This window comes from Aptenodytes patagonicus, chromosome 4, assembly GCF_965638725.1.
Source record: "Aptenodytes patagonicus chromosome 4, bAptPat1.pri.cur, whole genome shotgun sequence".
In the NCBI taxonomy this organism is placed as follows: domain Eukaryota; kingdom Metazoa; phylum Chordata; class Aves; order Sphenisciformes; family Spheniscidae; genus Aptenodytes; species Aptenodytes patagonicus.
In genome coordinates, this window is record NC_134952.1 from 83,287,415 (window position 1) to 83,314,141 (window position 26,727).

Consider the following 26,727-nt stretch of genomic DNA (forward strand, 5'->3'; position numbering starts at 1 on the left):
GCGGCGGCTGAAGGGCAACGGCGGCGATGGGCGCTGTGGGGTGAGTGACCGGCCGGGGCGCAGTGCTGGGGGGAGCCGGGGGGCAGCGATGGGGCAGGAGATGCGGTCTGGGGGGCACTTGGGGGGGCAATACTGGGGCACTGGGGGCACTGGGGGGCAGTATTGGGGCACTGGGGGGCAGGGGGTCAGCACTGGGGCACTGGGGGGGCAGTGCTGGGGGGCAGGGGGGCAGTGCCGGTGGCACTGGGGGGGCAGGAGGTGAAGCTCTGGGGGCACCGGGGCAGGAGGTGCAGTGCTGGGGGCACTGGGGGAGCAGTGCCGGGGCACTGGGGGGGTAGTACGGGGGCAGTGGGGGGGCAGGAAGGCACTACTGGGGGGGCAGGGGGGCAGTACTGGGGGCACTGGGGGGGTAGGAGGTGAAGCTCTGGGGGCACTGGGGCAGGAGATGCAGTGATGAGGGCACTGGGAGGGCAGCGGTGGGGCACTGAGGGGGCAGGGGGGCAGTGCTGGGGGGGGGGGCCCTGGGGGCAGAGATTGCAGCTCTGGGGGGCAGTGGAGGAAGGGGGGGCAGTGCTGGGGAGTACCCCAGTGCCCCCCCAGTGCCCTGGGGCGGAAGGGCAGAGGTGGGTGATGGAGGGGAAACACAGCAGCATGGGGGAGGACCCTGGGGCAAGCCCCAAACCACCCCCCCCGGGGTTCCCGCTCCCCGCTGCAGGGGAGCGGAGGCTGGGACAGCTGGAGGGGTCTGTAGTGCCGGAGGGACGGGGCTGTGGGGCAGGCTGCCACGCTTGGGCCGGGGCGGGGGGGGGGGCGCGCACGGAGAGGTCTGCAGGGCAGGGAGGGCTGTTGGCGGGGGGACAGACAGCGAGGGCACCGGGGCCGGCGTGCCGCTGGAAGGAGGGCTCCCTTGTCTGGGAGGACGTCGGCCAGCCGGCGGGAGCCGGAGCAGGGGAGGGGAAGAGCACCCGGGATCCTTTTGCTGCGATGCTGCGTGCCGTGGCAGCGGAGGGATGCAGGCGTCTTTGTAGGGAGAGCAGCGCCGAACAGAGACGCCGCCGAGAATCCGAGCAGGCCCTTGATGCTGATGTTGTCATCTGTGTCTCTGTTATGTATTATTTCCAGCTGATTGGTAAAGATGGAAAGAGGGAGAGGAGGAGGAGGAGGAGGAGGAGGAGGAAGGAACCTGGGAGGCTCTGGCCTGCAGAGGAGCATTTATTCCCAGTCCCAGCAGCAGTACCATTACCCGGCCTCCTCCCAGGGGGGCTGCATGGAGATCCAGGAGCTGGCCTCCAAGAGGGTGGACATCCAGAAAAAACGATTTTATCTGGATGTGAAACAGAGCTCCCGAGGCCGCTTCCTGAAGATCGCCGAGGTCTGGATAGGAAGAGGCAGGCAGGACAATATCAGGAAAAGCAAGCTGACCCTCTCCTTGTCCGTGGCCGCCGAGCTGAAGGACTGCCTGGGGGACTTCATCGAGCACTACGCCCACCTGGGCCTGAAAGGCGGCCACGGTCACCGGCACGAGCACAGCAATGGCAAAGAGCAGCATCCCCGGAGGCGACAGCAGCACCCGCCGCCTTCGCCTCCGGTGTCTGTCGGCTCCGAAGAGCACCCTCACAGCGTCCTCAAAACGGAGTACATCGAGAGGGACAACAGAAAGTATTACCTGGACCTGAAGGAGAATCAGCGGGGGCGCTTCTTGCGGATTAGGCAAACCATGAGCAGGGGACCTGGCATGATGGGTTATTTTGGCCACAGCTTGGGACAGGAGCAGACGATCGTCCTTCCAGCGCAAGGGATGATTGAGTTCAGGGATGCTTTGGTCCAGCTGATCGAAGAATACGGCGAGGGGGACATAGAGGATCGCCGGGGGGGAGGCGATGAGCCCCCGGAGCTCCCCGAGGGCACCTCCTTCCGAGTGGACAACAAGCGCTTCTACTTCGACGTGGGATCCAACAGGTACGGCATTTTCCTGAAGGTAAGTGAGGTGAGGCCGCCCTACCGTAACACCATCACGGTTCCATACAAAGCATGGACACGGTTTGGGGAAAATTTTATCAAGTACGAAGAAGAGATGAGGAGAATTTACCACAGCCATAAAGAAAAAAGAATGGATGCCAGAGGGGACAGTGGTGAAGAGCAAGAGGGTCTCGAATAGAGTGCATTGGACTGGCCGTCTGGCAAAATAAACAAAACAAAACAAGCAGAAATTGGTGAGAGGGACTGACCTATAGTAATTCCAAGTCGCCCCGTTTTTTTGTAAAGTCCTTTTCCGGTAGTTCTCGCTAACTCCAGTCCGTAATGTTACAGGAGTCTGGTTATCACGTTAAATTACGCTCAAAACATCTCCGTATGTCTTATGAAAGTACCAACCTCCCGATCCCGTATGAGTCAGCTGCTTCGAGTGTTGAAGACTATGGAAGTACGCGTATCAGCACAAAAAAAAATCCGTCACTCTGACCTTTAAATAGTCTAGGTAAGGCTTGTGTTGCACTTCAACGTGATACAAAAAAAAATCTCAAACCTTGTGCTGAAATGTATCGGTTTCTGCTTATGATGGGTTTTCCGGGACTGAATTCTGCCTGCGCTCGGTCAGAAGGCTGAGCAGCGTCAGCCATAGGGCACTTACGACAAAATTCGACTTCATGTGAATCGCTGCTATGCGTATGAGGAAAAGTAGAGGTTTTAAAATTGGCATCTGCTGGTTCTTGAGTTTGAAACGATATTCTGTGTGGGTAAAACCTCGATAACCGGTCAGACCTTTACAACGTGCTGGGGAAGAGCGGAAAATCTGTTAATTCGTTTCGTAGTTTTGTGCTGACTGAATAACCCGAATATCCCAGGATAGCGAAGCTCTACTCGAGTGCTAAGCCTTCTGAATTAACGGCAATGAATAATAACCCGCTCCTCATCTACGTGTTCTGCCCATGCGAGGCTGGTGATTTTTTTATTTTTAATGCATTTCTCCAAAATTTCAAAAGGTATTTTTGTATTAGGGGTGTTAAGGGTTCCAGCAGGCGGCTGCGGAGCGGGTATTCGGGGGTGGAGGGACCGCCGCAACTGGGGCTCCCGGCTTCTCTCCCAAACGTGAGATTAATGCGGTCGTGATGTTACCCGTGCGAGGAAAACACCCGGGCGTTTTTCTCCTCCCGCTGCGAGAAGGACCTTTGGGGGGTTTGGTGCACCATTGGATTCGTATAAAAAGGCGTCTCTCTCACACTTACCCGTAGCGCGTTTCGGAAGCCGTGGTTAACGCCGTGTCGGGTTTTCTGTCGTGTTGATTTTACAGGTGGTGTTGTTAGGAGACGATACCGTGCCCTGCCATCACCCCCTTCCCACCCGCTCAGCGCTGGGGCTGTCATCGAGCAGTTCGATTCCTGATGGCCCACCACCGGGTTTCAGCGTCGTCCCGCTAAAGCCTCTGTAACATAAATTTTACATCTCACGATACAAACTCTCTGCCTGGAGGGAAAATGTGTACAATTACCTGGTTTAGGAGGTTGGCGAAAGATTTCGGAAGTTCTTTGTCATTTCTTAAAACGTGAATACTTATAACGTAAGGGGCTTCTCCAGCCTTTGGACGACCTGCTCCTCCCCCTCTGAAACCAGCAGGAGTTTGGTTGAGCTCCAGGTACTTCCAATAACGTGTTGCCCACCTCTAAGATTTTTTTTTAAGTAGGCGTTCCTGTGTCTAATCCGATACTTATAATCGTTTGACTCGGTTTTTTACAGAGTGGCCTAGTGTGCACGTGGACCAGCTCTTTTCCCGTGCAACCATTACATGTTGGGTGGTTTTTTTTTTTAATCCGTTGAGAAACGTATTTATCTCCGACCAGACCCTTCATCGCTCTTAAGTCTGGACCCACCTGCACGCTGCATGGCCACGCTCGATCCGAATGCTATTACCTGTTAACGTCATTAACGAGAAAAGCTGGGGAGGCAGGGGTGGGAACCAAGAGGGTAATCTGGACTTTAGTTTGGGTACTAAAACTAGTCGATCTGTTTTAACTTTAAAAAAAAAAAAAAAGAAAAAAGAAAAAAGAAAAAAAATAAAAGCTTGCACCAAAGTCACCAAAGAACCTTTAGGAAAATGTTACGGTTGTGACAAGAAGTAAGAAAGTTAATTTCACTGTTTTAGGTGATTCCCCCTTTAGGTAAAACCACACATAGCAGTTACAGCAACCAAGCCTCTGGCTTCGTGTCAAAAACTCCCGTCCGTTTCTGCACAGATCGCTCTTTCAGGTACTTTTTCAACTCTCGGAGAGATGTTCTCGCTCCGCCACTTGAACAGCTAGCGGACCGTGATGAATCAGCTGGGGGTTAAACGGGGTGCTGGTTCATCGTCGCTCTTAGGGCTTTGGTCCCGATGGTTTTAACAGGTCAATTATAAAAAAAAAAAAAAACCAAACCCAACATTAAAGTAACTCTACATCCTATTATTGGTGTGAAACCAGAATTTAGTGAATGAGTCCTTGATGCGTGCGTTAGCGTATCGCTGACTGCTGCTGCCCGTCACAGTGCCTGGAGTAAAAAAATTAACTTATCTTCCCACAAACCGGAGCTATGAATGTACAAACTTTTTACACTCTCCTTCCCGTTCCTACGTGGCGTTCCTCCCCTACGAGCTTGACATCTCCCCGTCCCAGCCTACCTTTGCCTCAAGGGATCGTAAAAGCTCCTGCGTTGGAATTAGCCCGAGCGGCCGCGTGTGTTGTCAGGGATCGTGCCCCCCCCGTGTTCCTGTAGCGTTGGTGAGGAAAATTCTTGCGACGGGCAAAGCGATTGGAAGGGGATATTTTCTTCACCGTTTTAAAAGGAAGAAAGATGCGAAATGGCTTTCCTTATCGCTGCCCATTTTTTAAAAAAAACCCTTTATCTTTTGTTAATAAATTGGCCTTCCGATGGCATTAGTTTGTTGTGAATATCAGCCAGGAATTCAGCGTCTGCTGGCTACCGGGTCGGGCTGGCTTCTGGCACGCAGATCCACTAATGCATTTACTCCCCCCGGCGCGGGATGCACCTTAGTATCCGAAACTGGATCGGGATCTTCCACGTTCACAGCCGATCGCCCATGGGTAAACCACTAGCCACGGGTTCCCACCGCAATGGAAAGCACCGACGTTTGCAGATCTTGTCGTTGGAGGGTAGTACAGACTCACTCGAAATGTAGCAATGCAAGACTTTAACGGTGAGACTTGGAAACGGGTTCCTTGTTATTTTGGGCAGCGTGTCTTCAGCTTCCGAGAGCGGCGATAACGCGGGCTGCTCGCGCGCAGAAGGGCCCGTCGAGACGCTCGGGAGCGCCGAATCCCTAATGCATTTTAAGTGTTCGTTCCTGATGCCCTGAAACTGCCATGTCCCTTAAACTTGAGAAAACACAAGCTTATTTGCACTAGAAAGAACGGCCAAAAACAATCCTTAGGAGGACAGGGTGAAGAGCGCCAGTCTGAACCTCTTTTTCTCATGAGAGAATTTCCTATTCAAGCCCTCACCTCTGTTTCAAAATCGAATGGTCCCGGCAGAAAGTCTGTCAGTTCAATAATTAAATCGTAATGCACTTTATATTGTGTAAATAATACTAGGAGCACATTTCTGCTCCCGCTCTGGTAAGGGGATGCTTCGGTAACGTAGTCCAATGCTGAAAGAAGCCGTCTCCTGCATGCACGTGTCTGTTAGAGACCTGTCGTACTCGCTTGGTCCAGCTCCGCTCCTGTGTTAGAGGACAGGCGCTATATTGAGGATCCTCTCAAACCACCAAGAGTGGGATGATTTTTTTTTTTATTATTTTTTTTTCTTAAGTTGCGATTTGCAGAGCTGCTGAGCATCCTCAGCTCCGCCGTCGCTGCGGCTCCTCGCTCCTTCTCCAAATCGGGCCCCCGACGTTGCCGCCCAGGCTTAAAACCGAGCTTTTCACGTATCGTCTTGACAAAGCCGCGTCCAGCAGCTCCCTCGTACTTGGCTTTCCCCGCCGCTGGCGCAGAAGCTGGGGCGGTCCCTAAAAAGCGTATCCCGGGCGGAGGGGGCTGCGGGGGCTTCCCCTGCCTTGCAGCCGGGAGGGGGTTGTGTTGCGTCCAGCCCATCGAGCCGGTTTTCTCGGTAAAGTACAGAGGCGGGGGCGTGCTAACGAAGGGTCGGGAAGCGTTTTGCGCTGGTGCGGTGAGGGTGACCCGCCGGGCGCTCCGGAGGGGATGGCAAAACCCGCCGTCGCGGGTTCGACACGTCAAGTCCGGGTGACGGACTTTGCCCAGCACGAAGCTGCAGCGCGGTTATTGGTTATCCGCTCGTCGTCGTCGTAAGTGTTTCTTATCTGTATCCGATATATACACATTCATATTCACGTATAGGCATTAATATATTTATGTGAGTATATTGTAGCCCGTAGTAGCTCGTAGCGAAATAATCTTATTTATCTGAAGTACGCAGTCTAAAGAGGGGGCAGTTTTCTCCTACTACCGGCCTGGATAAACGCGTTATTTCACCGAGAGCTGGTTGCGTGCTGTTTGTCGCGTCTCTTGTAAGATTCCTGCTTTTAAGCGCGCCCATCCCTTAGGTTTTCAGCACGGCTGCAAGGGAAAACGTAGTCAAAAGAAGGCAGAACTCTTCCTTGGAGGCGTCGTTGAGGTGAGGTGAGAGCTGTAAGGAAGAGGCAGCTGCGGGTACTGCCGGCCACATCGTGTTTCAATGCCATTTTACAACCCCTGGCTCTGCAAATCTCTACGACCATGTTCATCAAATCCCAAGTAGAAGTCTTAAAAACCCGTCCTTTGTACAAAAAAAAAAAAAAGCAGTTACCAAAATAAATGTCAGCACACTTTTTTTCTGCTAAAGACGTCGTAGTCTAATGATCGCGTCATTTTTTTTTTCCCCCTATGGCCTATTGAAGTGACCTAAACTCACAGGGAAGGGAGCTGGTAGTGGTTAGGAAGCCTACTGCTCGCTTGGCTTGCAGCCCTTTTATCCAAGCGTAGTAATTTTTGTAGCAAAACAAGGTTTGTTATTGTGTATTTTTATTGGGCAGATTTTGCACCAGGTCGAAAGTTAATTAATAAGCAGTTTTAGTTCCATGGCATTCCTACTTTTGCTGTACATACAATATATATATACAATTTATAAAATAATTCTTAAAGAAAAGTATACCTTCCGTTTAATTTTCTATGCTGCTTCCTCCAAAATTAAAATGCCCTTTGTTTTTAATTACTTAACGTGTTGTGATGTCTGAAATTCACCTTTCCCCTCCTACCCCTCCATGCCTTTCAAGTAAAGGTTGTATTCGAAATACCGACTTTATCCAAGCAAGAGGGGAAATAAAGGCTACACTTGACGTGTCGTAAGCTACGGGCATAAACCCGAGCGAGGCTGTCGCCCCACAGCCTTTGCCAAAACAAATCGTCCCTCCGGCGTTGATCCTGCCGGCGTGAACGCTGGCACGGGGGAGCAAAGCTTCTCCAGCGTGCCCGAGATTTCCCGAAGGATCGGGAGAGCGTGATACGTCCCCGTAGACGCCTGGCAGGCTGGGACCGTGGACGTTGTCCCCTTGGTTGGGCGTGTGGGCGGTGGCTTGAGGTGGCAGCGGGTTTAAGCCGTCCTCCTCGTACCTGCGGACGATGCCACGTGCACAAGTCGTTTCCCGGCTGTAGGGCATACTCCCCGATGGGCGGTGGGTCTATCATCTTTACATTATTAACGCTAGCGGGGTGATGCCTTCTGTTGACCCCCCCCCCCCCCCCTTTCATTTTCATTTGGGGGTCATCAAAATTTCACTGCATCGATGCAAAAACAAGCAAATTTGAGCATCTGGAGGAACAAGGTTTACCCGTTGGGCTTTTTTCTCCTCTGCAGAAGTGAAACCTGGGGTTCGTGTGAAGGGCCTCGGTTCCCCTCTGCGTCCTACACGCTTGCAGTTCGTTATCGCTTAGCCCGTCGGTGCTGCGAGATCATGGCTGCGGACGTTTTGGTGTGATCCGGTCTTGCCTAAAAATGGCTGAATTCTGTCACGACCACGGGAGAAAAAGCCCCGGCACCAGGGGACAAGGTGCTTCTGGACTCGGGCGTTTTGGGAAAAGCTAAAGCCAGGTCTTTCGCCTCTCTGTTTCTCCAAAATCTGCAGAAGCTTTCATGGGCTGACACTGATTTTTCTTCCTAATATTTTGTCACGCCGGTGTTCCGTTCCCCACCTGTACCTCCATAAAGGCAACGGTATTTTACAGCATCGAGGTAAAATAAAATATCAGGAACTCCTGATAGATGACATGGATTAAAAATTGGTTTTCCAGAAATGTCAAAGCGTAAATTGAGGTTTTAGAAGCCGGACGTCTTTTTGGCGTTTCTGTGATGGATGTAATCAGAGCGTTCCTTCCGCACGCCGAGGCATCATGCGAAACGTCAACCCGCGGCCTCGGGGCCCTCTTGGGTACATTAACTTCTAGAAAGGTGCACGCTGGCTGTACCGTCTGGCCTTTTCATGCTTGTTGGACGTGTTTTGTGTTTGTACTGTAGCCAGAGGTACCGGCCTAACCTCGAGGTGCCTGGCCGCCACCCCAATAAAACCACCATTAATGGTTTGCTAATTCATCTTCCTAATCGATAGGCTACCTCGAAACGCTTGGAGTGGCGCATGGAAATTGCTAACCCTGTACAGAGTAGCCGCCGTAAATAAAAAAAGACGTGCTCCAGTTTTTAGGCGTTTCAGACCCATCCTACGTACCGGTGTTCAGCAGGGGAGGATAACGGCTCCTGCCTTGGAGTTGTTGGCTGGAAACGCAGCCGGTCAGATGGGTTTCTTAACCGCGGTGGGGGAAATCCGTCCCGCAGGCAGAAGTTTGCGTCTGGCTCTTTCTCCATCTTGATGGTTTGCCACGCAGAGATTAATGGGAGGAAAGGATCGCCCTCCGTGTCGGTTGCTGGAAGACAGCTAAAGCTGAGGCTCTCTGCCCAGCCCCACTAAGCACAGCGCTGACGTAACACCTGTGAATTTATGTGTGACACACAAATTAACGTAGAGAGAAGGGAGAGAGGAATGTTAGAAATACATAGATATGCATATACATATTAAAAATAGTAATTTTTTTCCTGTTTCCAATAGGTCCTTCCCTTCTGAGACGTTAAAATGTTAGCTGTCGTCTTTTCTGTTTTCCGTATCAGAGATGTTCAACGTGCAATACGAGCAGGGAGATACGTTTCACGAGCAATATCAACGTACTATACTATTAACATTAAATCTTTACACTACAAATCGTGTGCAATAGAATCTGCATTTCAAAACAGCAGCGAGCATGTGGGATAAAAGACACGGGTTAACCTCAGGCTCTTACAAGTATTCCCATCTGGTCGTTGTTCTGAGCGCATGTTGTTGGCACGGTGCGGAGGGAGAGGGGGAGTAAGAGCAGAGCTAAGCGCTTCCCACCGCGGCAGAGGAACGAAGAGGCAGGAGGGGGCGGAGGGAAGCGAGGACAAGATTCGTGCTCCAGGGAATCGCAGAGCACGACGATGGTTTTCTCTGCGGTAGGAGGAATAGGTGGCAGCGTCAGCGCTGGAGTCCCGCAGAGCCGGGGAAGGAGGCAGAGAGCCTGGATCCTACCGCTCCTCTCGGGGACCGGGGTGGGTCTCTTTGGCTGGGTCTCCTTCCCCTTTGGGGCACATCCATCCGGCAGTAACACGCTCTGCGAGCGTCGGGTCTCGCCGACACACCCGTCGGGGCCAAGCGGGTCCGACGGATGGAGTTACTGCTTTTGCAGCTTGCTTTTTAAGACTCAAGCGGCTTGGCTCTTCCTGTGCTGGGGGGCTGGCCCAGGAATACCTGCAGAAGCTTAGGGGAGCACGCAAGTGTTGGTGGCCTGTAAGGTTTGCTCGTGCCATCCCAATTTATGGATGCTCGCGTGTGCTTCTCACCGGAGGCTTGCTCCGCACGCTGCTCTGACTGCCTCCTGCTCCGGGAACTAGCCGGGGCTGTGTGAGGGAGGGTTATGTTATCGGTGGGGCAGCTGCTCTTTTCCATTGCAGGAGAAAGGTGTTGGTGAAGGCTGGAGGGGATCAGGGGGAAAGAAAGCAGCTTTCAAGAAACAAACTCCGCGCCCGTCTTTGCAAAGGGGTTTGTGTCATTTTTAACAAGACTCTTTGCGGATGGTCACCACTTGTATCGCCTTTGTTTTCCTGGGCGCCGGCGTTGGTGCTCTGAGGTCTGATGTACAGGAGCAGTCGGTGTTAACAGCTGCTGAAAGCTGTGCTTTGAACGAGTGAAGCGCTGTAATAATTGCCAGGACTCTGGAAAAGCTGTCCGTATCTCAAGCTGGGCCTCCCAATAATGGAGGCTGGATCACTTCGGCTTTATTCTGCCTGTGCCTATGCTCCCCACCGATAAAACGGGGTGAATGATACCTCCCTACCTCAAAGGGGCGTGATAAAGACGAGTTCATTTGGCGTTAGAGTTTTTGGGCTGATCTGATACCGATCAATACTGATGATCTCCGAAAGCGAAACAAGAAGAAATTCGGTGTGAAAGGGACCGAGTAGATAGGTATGCAGTGTTTGGCAGGTATGCGTAGGTAAGGCTTGGATTGCATACAGGACGATGAATGAGAGAAAACCCCTATGTGCTAGAGGAGGAGGGCAAGTTGTAAGAGATTGTGTAATGAAGCTCTCTATGCATATGTCCAAAGCAGTCGGAATTAAGGTTACTCAGACAATCCCTAGTTCTGGCACTTCCTGACCTTCGATTGCTCGGTTTTCCAACCCTTTTTCTCTCCGCTCTTTGGTGTGAAGCCATGTCGGCCTACTGTTCAATAACACCGGGTTGTTCGATAGATTTGGGGTTTCAATCCTGAACGGAGCCTCACGAGCCTTGCAAGAGCTCCTCCACCTCCGCCTTCCCTTCCAAGAAGGAGGAAAGACCAAAGAAGTCAAAGGGCGAGGAGGACGAGAGGACGTCGTAGGAGATGTATGACAGTAGGGCTGGCAGGGACCTCTGGAGAGCATCAGACGTGGTCCCCCGTTCGGAGGCGGGAGTAGCTAAACCCAACCCGTTCCTCACACGGGTTTTCAGCCGGGCTGCTGCTCAGTAGTCTGTGGGAGGTGACGAAGGAGTAACCTACCTGACTCGGAACTTAAATTTGCAAGTACGAGGGTGCCTCTAACGGTACGTTTCAGGGTCCACGCAGCTAAAAGCATCTATATTTTTCCCGTGTTTGAACAACCTGGAAAAAATCTGCTCTTTTAAATCCCCAGTGGCGGATATTCCCGGCCTCCCTCCCCGAGCTGTTTCAGAGGTTCACCCTGCTCACCCTCAGCTACCTCTGCTGTCCAGCCCGCGTGTCCCCTGCTTCCGTCTAATTCTATCGCTTTTTGCCTTACAGGCCATGCTCTCGAGAGGAGTTACAGAAACGGTTTGTTCCCTTCCTTGCTGCAGCTCTTTTACATAATTAAAGACTGTTGTCAGGTCTCTTCTGCATCCTTTTCTAAGCAAATACAAAGCCTTCCACCGAGGGTGATTTTTAGCCCTCGTCACGCTCTTGTTGCTTTCTGATGAGTCCGTCTTTTTCTGGAATCCAGAATTGCAGAACCCGAAATCGGGAGAGGTTTTTTCGCTGCGATCTTACCAGCTTCAAGCGGAAGGCTCGCAAACGATACAGGGTTTTGTACACCCAGTACGCTGGGTTTTTGCAACAGCCTACTTGCTGCCCCCGGACCAGTTTGTAACTCTGCGTTCTCCCAGGACCTCTTTGGTTGAGCCGCTACCAAGGCAGTCATTTCTCACTCTCTGTACTGTAGTGCTTGCCCTTCTTTAACAGGTTTAGAAAATCCGGACTATTAAAATACCAGAGCACACGTTTGCCACAAAGCTGTGCAATAGAAATCTTTTCTGCAGGTGGTGGGGCAGCAGAACACCGTCTGTCATTCATGCCTGCTTATTTCTGAGTCAGACATAGAAAAAATAGCCCATCAACAGCCATGCTCCTAAACATTAAATATCCTCCTAAATACTAAATGTTACGACGCTCTCCCCGTCTTCACGATAGACGCAGTAACTCTAGCACTAACAAGATACCTGTTTAAATACAACTGTAAAGAATGCGTCTAGTGACGATATAAGCTCCCTGTGCCGATTTGTTTGGAAATAAAGGCTTTCCCTGGTGTTCCCAGCTCTCCAAGGATTGCCACAGAAAAGTGTCTTTTCATCATGCAATAATGTGAATAGTCGCCGAAATATTTACGTGAGCTCTGCTAGCTTTAACTAAGTTTTTGTCTCAGTCGGCCCTCCTCTCTGCTCATTCTGCCTCTCCCGTTTCCTCTCCTGCCGTCGTCATTCGTGCTCGTGCTCCGTCTTTCCCTCCTCTAATGCCTGCGGGCTTTCTGATATTCTGCAGCGTTAGTTCGGCGTTGCCGTTCCTCCTCTCTTACAAACTGGGATCTCAAAGCAAAACCGGCCAGCGCTTGAATTTCAGCTTTTTCGTGGTCTTTCCAGCGGTAGATCACTCCGCAGAGGAAGAGCTCGTTCTGCTTTGAACGGAGTCAGAGCACCAGGTCATTATCGGGACCTGGAAAAAAACCCAAAAATCCCCAAGTGAGCAAGACACTCGGCGCGGGCATTCGGTCCCAGGCGGCTCTGTCTTCCACGGGGGTGTCCCTCCTTCCTCCAGATAAGTTTTAAGCCCCTCTATTGATTTCCTGGGTGGGGAGGCTACACCTTACCGCCGCTCAGAAAGCCTTTCAGCTACCTTGTCTTAACGTGGTTGTGTCGCCATCTCCTTCCCGGCTGCGCTGCGAGCAGCGCCCACCCAGCCATGCCGGATGAAGAACCATGCCTGAAGAACCCTGGTTTTTTGGGGTTTTTTTTTTCCGACTCCCAGAAGCTTCGGCCGCGCTGAACGTTAATTGGATTTTCCTTAGTAACATTTTTCTTGCGAGGAGATCTGACAGTTTTGTGTAGGTATAACTATAGAGCAGTTCCTCCTGTTCCATGCAGGTTCTCACACTGCTCTCTAATCACTCCACACGTATATCCGAGCCCCTTCCAGAAATGCATTTAAGCGTATGACTAACATCTGTCAAGCAGCAGCTGCTCGCTCTTCCCTCCTCTTCCTAGGGGAAAGGCTGAACGTGCCAATGCAGTCCCGGTATTTTTAACGTAAATTAATTATCCCCGCTGTTCTGCGTTAACGCTGTAAAGGGTGAGCTGAAGCACGTCGTGTGCTGGCAGCAGCAGACCCCGACGGCTTCGCAGCACGGGAGCAAACCAGAGGGCTCGCGGGGGGCGAAGCCCGGCGTTTGGATCGCTCCCGCCGCTCCCCGCGGTGGCTGGTGTTCAACAGGAGTTGTTTCGTCTCTGGAATTTCCCCTTCGGCCGTCGCCGCTGCGCAAATTGTCATTTTTGCTTTGAGCGTAGCGTGGAGGAGTTTGCTCTGCTGCTGCGTGGTTGGGAATTGCCTGATGTAGAAAGACCGTCTCTCCTCCGGGAAGCTCGCAGGGGGAATCTGAGGGCAGAGACAGCAGGTAGGTTCAGGCAGAGGAGAGGTGACGGAGCGGTACTCTGGATTAAATGAAACTCGGCGCGCAGTCAACAGATGTATTTCTGTTTGGGATGCATTCGCAGTAGCTGCTTTTTTGTTTCCTTCCAGATCTTTGAACGCTCCCAAGATCTTTCTAGCGCTGATCAGAACAGATATTTGCAAGGGAACTTGCCGTCCTGCCTCCGAGGACGGCCTCTTTGCCGAGACGCCGGTGAACTCTGAAAGGTGTTTGAAAACTGTAGCATTGTGCCGGTGCCACTTTTAAAAGAGTTTTTCCCAGCCAGGCGTCGCGGCGGGGACGAGCAGAGGCCGTTGACGGCCAAGAACAGAGGGCAAGCCTTTGATTCAGTTCTTTGCGGTAGCATTTATCCTAGATCCTATAACTCAGTTAACGCATGCCGAGCGCTTTTCTTCTCTCTTTGCCTTTCGTGGCGGGTGCAGGATTAGGCTGGTGTGCCTGTGCCTAGTAGTTAGCCCTCCAGTCTGGGAGGGGTTTTGGGGCAGGCTGCTGTGTTTCTCTGAGCTCCGATGCTCTTGCAAATTCACAACGGTAAATACCAGGGGAAGAACTAAACCCAAGGGCCAGCGCTAAAACTTTGTTTGACTAAACCATTTAAGTGTTTCTAGCTTCCAAATGATCTCTGGCAAGGGGATTTTGTCAACTGGTGTTAATTTAACACGTTCCACCCCAATCATCAAAAATTATTTTACTTTCAAGTCCTTTGAAGCTGTAGCGTGTCTCCTGTTGATGTGATCACTTTCCTTTCTCTCTGACAAGAGAGAACAAAAAGGTTTTGTTGGACCCTTCCCGAAGGTTGCGTGCACATCACTGTAGTTAGTGGTGAAGTTTTTTAATTTAAGCATTTTTAATAATTTCCCCCATCCTGGTAAAATTAGGGAAAGAGTTTTCTGGCTCAAACGCTTACGTACAAAGGTGAGAATAGGCACCATGTTCCACGAGGTGAACCAAACCTCATGCCCCTTATCTCAGAGCGTGTCCTTTAAACTGGCGTTTTATTTCTTGCTCCGCCTGGTTGCCAAACGTCAAGGTCACCAAAGCAGCATGGGTAGCAACCCCTGAAGATGTTTATATGGCTCAATGTATAGGGACATTTTCCTCTCGCTTTGTGTGCAGGGCCCGGTCCTGGTTGTGCTGTTCCTTTTCCCAGTGTGACCACTAAGGGTATTTATCAGACCGGTTCATGTCTCGTGGGCGACCTGGCTTGAGAGCGCTAAATGGGGTTTTTCCTCAGAAGTTCACCACCTTTTTTTAAGCCCTTGCTTATGAACCTCTCTGGAAATGTTGTGCAAAGCCCAAATGTGCCTCGGTTCCCTCCGTCCCCGTGCGTTTGCTAACTGCTGCAGCCGATGTAGGACGAAAAGACGCGGAGCTGGTTGTATTTTTCCCAGGCAGTCATTTTCCTCTGTGTCTCTTTTGGTATGCTTCGGCCTTAACCGTGCCAGGGACCAAAGGCATCCTGTTCTGCAGCTCCCATCTGCTCCTGCAGCCCTTGCATGGACGGCGGGGCTTTGAGAGATGTTAACTCGAGGTTGAGGCAGGTTCTTCTGGGGCTTGGGGTGATGTTGCAGCAAGGGAGTAGTTATTTAACCGTACAGCCGTACTCTGTGATCGTTCTCGTGTCGAGTAGGGTTGCACGAACCGGTTACCTGGGGCAGATTTGATCATGCGCTTATCGTAGGCTAGCTGCTTCTTCCGAACAGCTAGCGTGCAACATCTCGCTTGTAGACAACCTATGACGGCTTCCCCAGGGACGAGCTTTACTGTGTCTGCTACAAGTATTGCTCTGAGCTTAGGCTCTTGCCTCTCGTCACAGCTCGATGCTGTGCCTGGATCCTGTGTTATGTGTAACCTTAATTTGGTTCCTTTGAACGCAGAAGTAGGCTGCAGTCTGGAAGTACGCGTCTTGAGCTAAACGTTGCCAGGATTTCATCCTCCCCGCGATATTTAAATTGGTTGCAGAATAATTAGAGTCGCTTTTTTCTGCGTGCGTAACAGCAGGGCGCTTCCACATCAGTTCGGGAATCGACCCAAGGGTTTGATGTGGGTTAGTAAATCCAGGTGCGTGGGATGAGCGTACCCACAGCGAAGTAGGTACGAAGATGTTGAGATTAAGAGCTGTGCCTCTGCCCAGTCTCCCGTCTACTCTCTTACAGTCCTGCGCTGGCTCCGGTTGCTGCAGTGGGTGACAATTCAGGGAGCCACCAGGACCAGGGACCACCAGAGCCTGCACGTGGGACCTGGGTCAAAGTGGCAACAGAGGCCTGAGCTAGGCAAGGGACCGCTGCCCACGTGTATTGTACATCGCAGTGTAACTACACAGGGAAGGCGTAAACAGCTTTATCCTGGATACCACAGGAGCCCAACTATTTTAGCCTTCCTTTTCTGCCTCGTGGGACTTTTAACTCCTGCCTGGTGCTCGAGTAAGGCAGCCGCTCTGGAGAGCGTACGGACGTTTCTGTCCTGGGATCGGCGTGTGCCAGCGCGCAGTCCGCACGTAAGCTTGCTGCATCCCAGCCCCTGCGCTCGGTAACAGCATTTTCTGCTTACACCAGCACAGTCATCCCTCAGCGCTGTCAGGGGTGACCGTTCGAGTTAACAAGTGATAAGTCCCTTCCAGCTGTCTTATTAAAAAAAAAGAAGAAAAAAAAAAAAGAAGAGGAGGGAGGTGCTGGAGTCACCTGCTGAACATTCTCACAGATGCTGCCAGCTTTTAACTGTGGGTTATCTTGGTGAAGGCATATTACAGAGGCTTTTCTTTTAAAAACAGCTTAAAACTCTCAGTTTGTTTGGCAGTGCGTGTTTTGTGCGGGTACGTGTGCATCCGCAAGAAAACCCACAATCCAGAGCGTAAGGCAGAGGTGGTGCCCACTTACTCCTCCCTGCAGCAGCAAACTGCAGTTTGACCTATTGCTTTTCTCACCTCTTTTCTGCTCTTAGGAGACACCCTCTAAAGTAGGGATAACCTCCCTAAACGTGCTTATCCCTTTTTAGACAACCCACAGCCTCACAAGGTTTCAACAGCAGCCCACGGTTTCTGAAAGCTTCTTGCCATTTCCGAGGCGATCCAAGAACGGGAGGGGACTGCAATTCCAAACCTGGCAAAGATGCAGTCGCTTTTGCTGCCTGACCTATAAAGGAGAAGATGCCACCCCCAAAGTATTTCTGCAAGCCCCCCAAAAGAGGAACGGAAAGTTAGAGCAAGCTCTTGAGACATGAGCCAAGAGGTACGAGTGAAGACTGAGCCACGGCGTGGACTTTGCAGGCTGTTTCGGAGAGCATGGCGGCTCTCTGGGGTGGACTGGTCTACCACCCCCGTTGTTTGTCTCCAGACCTCCTCCTGAGATAGGCTCTGAAGTGCCCTCTGCAGAGAGATGCAGCCTTCTCAGCCCCTCTGGGCCACAGGAGGAGAAAGAGCAAGCACCCGCTGGAAGATCCTCTTAACTTCCTCACCTTCTCAGGCTCTCCACAAAGTGGAGTTCATCCTCCTCCGTACTGCAGCCCCTGAGCTGTAGCAGTAAGCCCTAGAGCTGCTCTCTCCGGTGGTTCAAAACCTATGCCGACCTCTTCCGCTCAGCGAGGCTGAAGATGCCGTGCAAAAGAGAACAAGCGAGAGGCTAAGACACGGGTATTTTTCACTTGCCTCAGCCTAAACACCAGCCTCCTCCAGGCTTTCAGTCTTCCAAGAGCTTCCCACCTTTCTAGCCAAGCAGTTTGTTTTCTAGAAGAAGAAAAATCAGTAGTTTTGTGCTAGCAATAGCTGGAGTCCTCTTTTACTAGTGAAGGTCCTTCTTTGAATTTTGTATGAATGCAGAAACTAATGTGAAATAAGAGTTGTAATATCAGGAAAGGGGAGGCCAGAACAGGGCGTTCCCCTGGATAGGGTCTGATGCAATTTGAAGCTGCTTGTAGAAGGTTGGCTGGAAGGTAAACTAATTTGGGCTAAAAAAGCTGGTGCTGCTAAACTATGTTAGTGATTCTTTAGTAGATGGTCCAAAATAGCTTTTTCCTGACCTCTGACCTCTAGGAAAGATAACCGTATTTTTGATCTTAGATGGAAGGTGCAATTCGTGCCGGAAGAAACTTATGTTCTTTAGAAACCGTCTCAGGATGGCATTTACTGTCAAAACCGTTGCACGGAAACTTAAAGAAAACAAACCAAAAATCACACATCTGAATCACCACCAGGCGAGCGTTTGCAGAGCGTTGTCGCTGGGCTAGCCAACCACGCTGAATTCGGGTTATATACGAGGTGTAATCCACCTTTCTGCCTTCATGGCGACGCAAAATTTCCGATAAACGCCTGTGTGCCGCAAGAAGGGGTTGTGATTAGACGAGCAGGGAGCTCCTGTATTTGCAGCATCCTGCTTTGCACCTGGGCTCGATCCGTTGACGGGAGAGGTGTCGTCCCCCCCAAGCGAAAGCGGTCCCCTCCCATCTTCCCGTGTTGCGGCAGTGTTGCGGCACCCCTGCAAGGTGGTAGATGCTGAGGCGGGTGTTGAGTTGGAGGGGTGCGTTTCGAGGGCAGTACTTGGTCACCAGCTGTTGTCTAGGATGCTGTGGCTTTTTGTACAGCAGAAAAAAAATGATTTCTGGTTGAATTTCAAGTTAGGGGACTGTTTTCTGCCAAGCTACGCGCCCCCCCCCCCCGCCCCCCGCCGTTTCAACTGTACGTTTTTCTTTCCGCTGGTCCTGTTCCGCACCGCTCAACAGCTGCTGCATTTAATCCCAGAAGCTGTAGCTGGTAGCAAGCAAAGTGATCTCCATATAACCTCTATCTTACTCGTAAGTGTGCATTATGAAGCTTAACCGATGGTAATAAGATGTTTTGCTTTCAACATGCGGTCCCCGTGGTCCAATGTTCCCGTCTTCAGGCACCGTCATTACAGCAGGGTGATGTACTGGAGTTATTCTGCCGCCCCCCAGGACCACGTCTCGTAATGCTGGACGCGGGCATCACTGATGACTAGCAACGCGTGTGGATACCCAGCGAGGAGAGATGGAGAACACCGAGCAGAGCCCTTTCCACGGTAGCGAGGTGGTGGTGGTGGCATCCCAAGGCAGAAGCAGCGGCTGTGGTCGCGAGGTCCCCGTGAATAAATTTGTCACGTACGCGTTGCTCCCCTGGAGACGTTTGCTCTTTGACGAAGACTGTATCTTGATGGTCAAGGGGAAACTGCCGCCACGGGAGGACTTGCCGAGGCGCTTGGTGTCTTGCTTGGCTGTGACCCAAAGGTGCGGGTTGACGTCTCCGTGAGGTTGTCTCGCAGCGCGGTCTTGTGTTAGAGCCTCTTCAGGGACTACGGTGGTACGTGGGGGAACAGAAGCAGATTGCATGCCTGCTACTTGGGTTTTTTTCCATCCCTTTCACAACTGCTCTGCAGGTTCGTGGTTTTATACATTGGTTTTTTCTTTCCTGCATACAAAAAAGGGCGTTTTTACGTCATCCTGCACGATGGATGTTTTTGTGCAGGGGGGGGGAAGAAGATGCTTCTCGTCCACGTTTAAGTAACCATACAACACGCAGAAAGTCTGCATTTGGAATTTCATTTTGGTTTACGCATCATTGGTGCTTTTATTGCAAGCACCTTTTCACATATAAATAATTTAAAGGTCGTATGATTTTCCTTCTCTGAACCGAAAGCATGACTTTCAAAGCAGGGATCTCCAAGCGACATTTCTGTGGTACGGTGGGTTGCATTAGCCCCGCAGCTGGTACTTGTTGAACAGGACGCGGTTTCCCATACTTGAAGTTTATAGCGTTTAGTTTCAAAGCAGAATTGCCCGGGCAGAGCACCCCCAGAACGGTAGCAGTACGTATCTGAATATATAGCTTTTTCAGGCAACGATGACACAGCCTTTTTCTGGAGATTGCCATATTGTAAATAAGCTGCTTCTTGAGCAGCGTGGCTAGGACTACAAAAGATGGGTGATTATTTCTTCCCGGAATCGGTCTTCCGCTGCAGGGTCTGCTTTTTGTTGCGATAATTAGCATGGAATTAAAAACGGCCCCGCATTTTCAGTTCGCATTACGCCTCTGATACCGAGCGATCTGGGACCGCGTTTTACTCGGCAATAGGCTGTGTCTGGGAATCACTTTATTCCCCGCTGAAAATCAGCATTTAATTGTGGCGCGCAGATATCTGCGGGCTTCGACGCAGCAAAAGCCTCCGCCTCCAAAACTAAAACGTTGCTTCTAATAAACTTTCAAATGAGTTGTTTTTTGGAGACTGGAAAAGTTGCCAAGAATATTTAGATGAAAATCTAGCCCGCCGGCTGAAGCAGGATCTTACAAATGCCTTTAAAATCCAGAGCTCGGGCTGAAGGTGAGGTCACGAGCTAGCGCGCAGCCTTTCCTCCCAGAAAACCTGTAACGGCTTTTCTTTTTAAAGATTTAACGGGGTTGCCAGTCCAGGTGGAGGCAAAATTGCAAGGAGTCTCAGACGTGGCCAACGGTGTGTCCTTAGGACAAGCTAAAGCAGCAAAAATACAACGCGATGTGAAAACTTCCTCGTGAGAGCGGTGCAGGAAATTGCTGTGCAGTTCGACGCAGTGTCCTAGCATTAGCTTTATTATCCGCTTCCAAATCATCTGCCAAAAATCCTTACGATGGGAAGGCAGGAAAGAACATGTTATGAAAAGATCTTGAAAATGAGCAATTCTGGTACGGGAGTTTTCAGGCTGGTAAGTTTTCCGTACGTACAAAGTTTGGGTTTGGTCTCAACGTTGAGGTCAACGGTACTTAAACCAAATGTTACCCCAGCGCCTACCTATAGGAAACGGTGATATATGCCAGCCTTGCAAGATCAGGCTTGAATACGGTCCTGCAGGGTCCTGCTTTGCCCAGCATAAGGCTCAACGATTGCTTTTAATCCCGCAAGGCTCCACCGTCGTTTACGATAAAGCCGTTGGTGTGCGAGCTGGCGCACTTCTCCCCCGTAGCGCTGGCTCTCCTTCGCTGATGGACTTGTTCCTCGCTGGGTGGCAGGGTCGCGGCCACGTACACGCGCTTGTCTTACTTTCCCCAGACCTCGCTGGTTTTGGCAACGAGATAACGTCATTTCAGCAGTTTTCTCACCTGGGTTGTGGATTGAGACAGTCGGCGTTTCCCCACCGTACGCCTGCCGAAATCGCAAGCCCGCCTCGCTGCGGGGCGCCGCCGATCTCGCGCCGCCCTTCTCCAGCTCCCACGTCTTTTCCAGGCTCCTTCCTCTACCAGTTGTATGTCTGCACAGGTGGATCTACATCCGTAGCCCCTGGACGCGCGACCTTGCTTTTTGCTCGTTTAAATACAGCTCTTTGTGGCGGCAGTGGAAATAAGTGACCTGGGTTTGTAACTCTTTTTTTTTTTTTCCCCTGGGGTATCGGTGTTACCTGCTTCTGAAAAACCATCTCCCTAGTGCTTCCTCTCTGATCAGGAAAACGTCTGCAGCTGTACCTGAAGCATACCCAACATGCCCGGCCAACTCCAGCAAGCCAACACTTTTGTTTTAAAAAGAGCTTTCTCCATAAAAAAGATTTGTGCCCGGCTCAGACGCGCCAGATGCCGGACAGCCAGCTGTTGCCCTGTGCAACACCTGGGAGAGTTGACGGCGATGCACGCGGGGCCTGGGGAGCCACTTACGCTATTCGGTGACCTTTTTTTGGGGTGCCTGCTGAAACAGAGTGAGAATTGAAGGTCTGGTTTCCTCTTTTTCATTTGCCACTTTTCGTTTCGGGAGAAAACGCCCTGTTTTCGCAAGCACCGAGCTCCCGAGGTAAGGGGACGGAAGGGCGCTGCTGGAGTGTGTCCCAGCCTGCAAGGAGCCGCTTCCAGCCCAGGGTGAAGGCTGGGGCCGACGCAGACCTTAGCGGGGAGGTTTCCAGCACCCTGTTTCCAGCGAGCGGGGTCGTAGCTTTTCCAGCACGAGTGTAAAGGTAGGGTTGGGCTTGCGGCTCGACGCGAGGGAACAAAAAAGCAGATGTCAACAGCTGGAATAGGCGATGGGGTAGTCAGTGGGAAGCGCGTGTTTAAAGGGAGAAAGGGGAAGTGCCTGACATCCGTCAGGATGAATCCTCCTTTTCCAGCCTCTTTCCAGGAGCGTGCTGATCCAAAGTCCTTCTCCGGAGCGTTTTCCTTCATGAAAATGAGGACGGGACGTTAGGAATGTCAGTGTTTACTAGACCGCCTTCGTTGTCTTGTTCGTGCATTAATTGTCCTTTGACTGGTAGGGTGGTTAAGAGAAAAAAGCCAGCTTAATGCATAGTCAGAAAGCTAAAAAAAAAAAAAAAGCAAACCACAAATAAATAGGTAAATAGGCTAACTGTAAGATAGCGTGTAAAAGGAGGCAGTCTGCAGCGCGACTCCTCTGTAAAGTGCATGATAAGCATCGGCGAAGCTTGTTGCAGACACTGGGCAGGCTTTCCAGGGTTGCTTTTGCTAGACTTTGAGTATCATAGTTGCAAAGACTCGTAAATGTTCCGAGAGACTCTTGGTTTTGGGGTGGGTTTTTTGTTTGGGGTTTTTTTTTTCGTAAGCTGTGACCACTTGCTTCCTGAATGGGTTTGTAGCGATGGAGTTAATGGAGCTGTTCTTTATCGTAACCTAAAAGGTGTCAGTCATTTGCTCGTATGTGTTCACAAGCTGAGCCGTAAGCGTTATGCATCTCTCCGCAATGGTGTGATTTGAAGCACTTTTGGTGTGGCATGTGCAGTTGCAGTGCTGTCTGTTTTTAATTTCACCCCTAGCTATCCCCCCCCCCCGTTCTACCCGTGTTTCGGACACTGAACCAAACCGACTTTGAAACTAGCACTTTAAGTACTAGTAGTCACTTTGCTTCTGACTATATTGAGCACTGCACTTTTGTAAGTAATATTAGCACTGAGTTTTGAACTGTTTATTTTCCCCAGTCTATTTAGCCTCTTAGGCGCAGCGTTAATTACTTAGGGGCCATCAGAAGATAATTTCGAGGTGTATGTGACCACTGTCTGGTGCCTGACTTCCATTACGTATCTGTTAGCGATTTTATAAATTAGGGAGTTAAACCCATCCAAGCTTATTTTACACCACAGAACGAACATCAAAATCACCGACGTCCAGGCAGACGTGGTTGTTGTAAACTTTGAGGTCATCCAGAGACCCAAGCGCATGGCTTTTAAAAACACCAAAGATATGGGAGAAGTCTCAAAAGGGATCGGGATGGTGCAAGATTGTCTAATTTACACTTGGAATTGAGCGGACCGCAGGACGCAAAGCAGACCCGGAGTGAGAAGGGTGGGGCAGACGCTCTTGTTTTCGGTACGAGACCCCGGTCTGCGTTAGCAAGGTGAGTCCAAGGGACAGCGAAGTTAAAACCTTAGTCTTGAGATGCTGGTGTCAATAAAGACTGCGCTCAAGCCATTGCAATAAAAGCCATCATTGTGCCTGTACTGAAAGTGCTGTTGAGGTTGATTGTGGGCTTAAACTACACAAGGTATTTTTAAGTAAAAAGACTTAGAGATGATTTAGAAGATGGAGCATAATAACCGTGAGGTTTGCTGTTGAGTTTGAAAAGCGGTGTTAGGAGTGGATCAGGTCTCCTGTTAGGAGGCAATTCAGATGCGCGTCGCTATTCTTCTTAAATTCCTGCGGTATTTCAGTACGGATGGTCGGGGACCAAAGCTCCCATGCCAGCAAGAAATCAGTAGGTTAGAGTTTGTCGTAAACATAGTCAAAAATCTCTAGGATTTGAAATGGGACGGTGGTCGCTGGGATGCAGAATAGTCCGGGTTTTGATGTCCCAAACCGTCCACTCTCGACCAGCTGATGGTGTTTTGCTTCTTTAAAAGCCCTCGTGGGTTTTCCGTAGCAGCAAATAAATCACGGTGGTCACGAGAGTGCTGCGTTTCCTTCACGCTGGGGTACCCGCACATGGCACTCCCGCTCATCCTCGTTGACGAGCCGATAGTCGATCCAAGCCCTCCTCTGGCGATACTCCTTGATGGGAGTTTCTCCCCGGTGACGGATAAACCTGATGGATATCCACTTGATGGATAAGCGCCGCCGTTACAGCGTGATCAGTTTGAATGCAGAGAAGTGAATTAGGTCTTCTCCTTCACTGCTGGCAAGCGGACATGATGGAAATAACCTCCAGCAACGAAAAAAAGTAGGTGTATTGGGTTTGCTTGTTGCAGCGGATTAAGTATTTTTCCCGACCAACGCCAGTTTGGGTGGCTGGTTTTGCTTGGGTTCAATTCAATCTTCCTTCTTCAGTAGACCTTCGTGGGGTTGGGTGTTCAGTGGGAATTGAAGGTGGTTAAAAAACCACAAACCTTGAGCAATATTAAGCTCTCATATCCTCTATCGTTGGATTTAAAAATGGCAATGTAAATAGAATCCAGGTTTTTGGTTTTTTTTTTTCTTTCTCCCCCCAGCCAAATTAACCCTGCAAATCTAGCGTTAAAGAAATAGCGCCTGGCGATGTTGCTGCTATATCTGAGCCCCTCAAAATGATAGCGGCCGAGGGGACAGCCTCTTCCGAAAGTACCTCGGTGACTCAGAGCCTACATCCCGCTCGCTGTCACGAGGATATAGGCGAACCCTTTGGAAAATTCACACACAACCCCCCCCCCAGCGAGCTCACCGGTCTCCTTGAGTCCTTGGAAATTAAGCTCGCGAGAAAGGATGACGTGGAACAGGTCTTTTTTTCCCATTATTTTCCCCCGCAGGTGTAGTTTTTTGCCCCTTGGAGTTGGCATCTCATCCTTCGGGAAGGTAAAAGTAAGTGTTTTCTCCTGCACGGCGCACGTGAGGCCCGAATGCAAAGCCTAGCACAGCACCTCTCGCTTTGGAAGGACTTTTCAGGCGGAAAAAAAGCTCTTGTAGGGATTTCTAGTTGTTTGGGTTTTCAGATAGCTCATGGGACGTGCATTGTAACGGCACACAGGCGACGTTTTACCGGCCTTTTCTTTTTCTCCAAGAGAGACTTTTTGATTTGCTTCGATAGTTTAGAGTTGGTTTCCCTGAAAGTCTTTTTGGACCCATGCAAATGCCCTTGAAATGAGTCAAGTTTATCAAAACAAATTGTGCATTGCAGGAAGCAGTCTCAAAATGCGCACACCCCCATGCACCTATCCACGTGGACGTGCATGTGCGTGTGTGTGTATACATATAGATAGATATATTACTTCCCCAACTGTTCCTTTTTTTGGGGGGTTGGTTTGCTTTTTGGGCTTGTTTCCCCCCACCCCTCAGGATATTAACCAAAAGGTGTTTTAAAGTCATGGCATGAAAACTCCTAAATGTAAATCTGAGTACCTTGTGATGCTGATTAACAGGTTTTTCTGAAACTTTATGTGATGCTTAATATTTTCCTTAGGAAGTTTTGTTTAATGTAAGATCATTGTTCTGGAGGATGTTGGTCCTACTGGCATTAAACTAATGGAAATAAAATGCATGTGTTACAAGTGTAGAAACGGTGAAGAATTAAGTGTGAACTTACTGTACGATACTGATTCTGTTTTCAAACAATCTGTTTTGCTGTTCAATAGTTGACATATGGAAATGCCAATGTACTGTAATTTAGCACTTTTCCAATGGACCCTGTTCTCACTACACCCGAGGGAAGAAGTGGGTTTGGCTTTGGGGCCGTCTGGACTCGACCTCCGGACCCTTTCTGCGTGTTTTGGCACCAGAATTGGCCAGGGGGAGACTCAAATTCGAGGTTTTCTCATCGGTTCGGTGGCTGGCGCGGGGCAGAAGGGGCGGCGGCTCTCCATTTCCCTGGCCAAACCAGGACAATTTGGGTGAAGACCTTGCTGCGGGTGGATGGACTGGCGGCATCCCCCCCGGGAGCCAGGCTGGGGACGGGCTGTCTGAGCTGGGGCGGGACGGGGGAGCGTCTGAAAAGCAGCCGAAGCAATCCGCAGACCCTGAAATTAAAAGGCAGAAGGGTTAAACTACCAGCCGCCTGCCTCCGGCCCCGAAGCCTCCTTTCCTAGTGTTAACAGGGTGCAAAGTGTTACTTGTCATGTACTGTACTGAAAGGGTTAATTGATCCGTGACTGTATTGTACTGTATGAAAACTCATGAATTGCCTTGTATTGTTTCCAATGGACTGTACCTTGTCCCCCCCCACCGCCCGTTCCCCGACCCCGTCCCCGGGTTTTCCGAATGACGCATGTTATCAGTTAGGTCCTCCAAACTCTCTGGTGCTAACTCTTCCGTATCCGATGGTGCTTCTGGGGATGCTAACTGACGACATGCCGATCCAGAGCTTGAAGTTCACGGCGTCTTTCTTGTCTGTTTGTATGAAGTCGACACACACACACACCCCCCCACACACACCCCCCCACGGGAAAAAAAAAAAAAAAATGATAAACTTGAATTTGTTTCAAAGCATCATTGACAATCTAATGTTTTCTATGTCTGCTTTTATTTGGGATGGCTTTTCTAGAAAGCAGCGCGCCAGCACCTTGGCGCCGGGAGGGGATTTCGTCCCGTTCACGCTGCGGCAGCTCCCCTGGCATCCGAGGTGAGCTGCTCCCTCGCTGGCTTTCCAGGCTCGGCCGCGGGAGGTCGATCCATCAGGAGCCAGCGAGGAAGAGGAGGTGCAGGTGCCTTCAAAGACGCCCGACCCTAAAAAGCAGCCGGCATCCCCGTGACCGTACGTAGGTGGTAGGTGGGCGCCGAGGGTCTCGGAGGGGATGAACCCGCCCCTTGCTCTGTGGCAAGAATTGGCTTTTTATGAGAACGGAGGCAGAAAATTGGAGTCAAGGGGAGCCGGGGCTCCCAAAGGCACCTCCATCTCCTCCCGGCATCGCTCATCTCCGCTGGCAGAGGAGCCGCCTCCCGAGCCTGAGGTTTTGCAGGCGACACACACCTCGGACGGCCTGAACAGACCCATCCCCTCCCACCCCGCCCCCCGACGCGAGCTGCTTTTTGGACAAAATAAAGTCTGACTATATTTTATATCGATTTGAAAACAAAGTCTGATATTTACCCCCGTTCTCAACTGAATTTGCATATTGTTGTTTGCCACGATATTTGTTCCGTCTTAAAATAAATTTGCTTACTTGTGTAGTCTTAACTGTCTGCTCTGATTCTTATGGCCGGATTTATCGCCACTGCAAGGTGCCTGCACGGCGGCTCTCCTCTGGGCGCTCCCCAGGAAGGCGAGAAGGAAATCTGTCTGCCCGGCAGGGGAAATCATTTCAGCCGAGACTCAGACTATAAATGTTTCTCTCTCG

The 26,727-nt window shown here is 50.8% G+C and overlaps 1 protein-coding gene across 3 annotated transcripts; it reads left to right on the plus strand.

Annotated features, from left to right (window-relative positions):
- On the plus strand, window positions 1–26,567 carry PURG (purine rich element binding protein G). Of its 3 annotated transcripts, none has more exons than XR_012995262.1 (3): window positions 1–40; window positions 1,123–2,476; window positions 25,935–26,567. XR_012995262.1 is itself a non-coding variant. In XM_076337419.1 (2 exons), exon 2 carries the CDS (start codon window positions 1,136–1,138, stop codon window positions 2,156–2,158), a length of 1,023 nt encoding a protein of 340 aa, XP_076193534.1. In that variant the 5' UTR covers window positions 1–40; window positions 1,123–1,135; the 3' UTR covers window positions 2,159–3,474. The 3 variants fall into 3 exon arrangements, 1 of the variants encoding a protein (XP_076193534.1); XR_012995263.1 differs by lacking the exon at window positions 25,935–26,567 and having other exon boundaries at window positions 1,123–2,213; window positions 2,311–3,474; XM_076337419.1 differs by lacking the exon at window positions 25,935–26,567 and having other exon boundaries at window positions 1,123–3,474.
- Window positions 26,568–26,727: the final 160 nt, after the last annotated feature.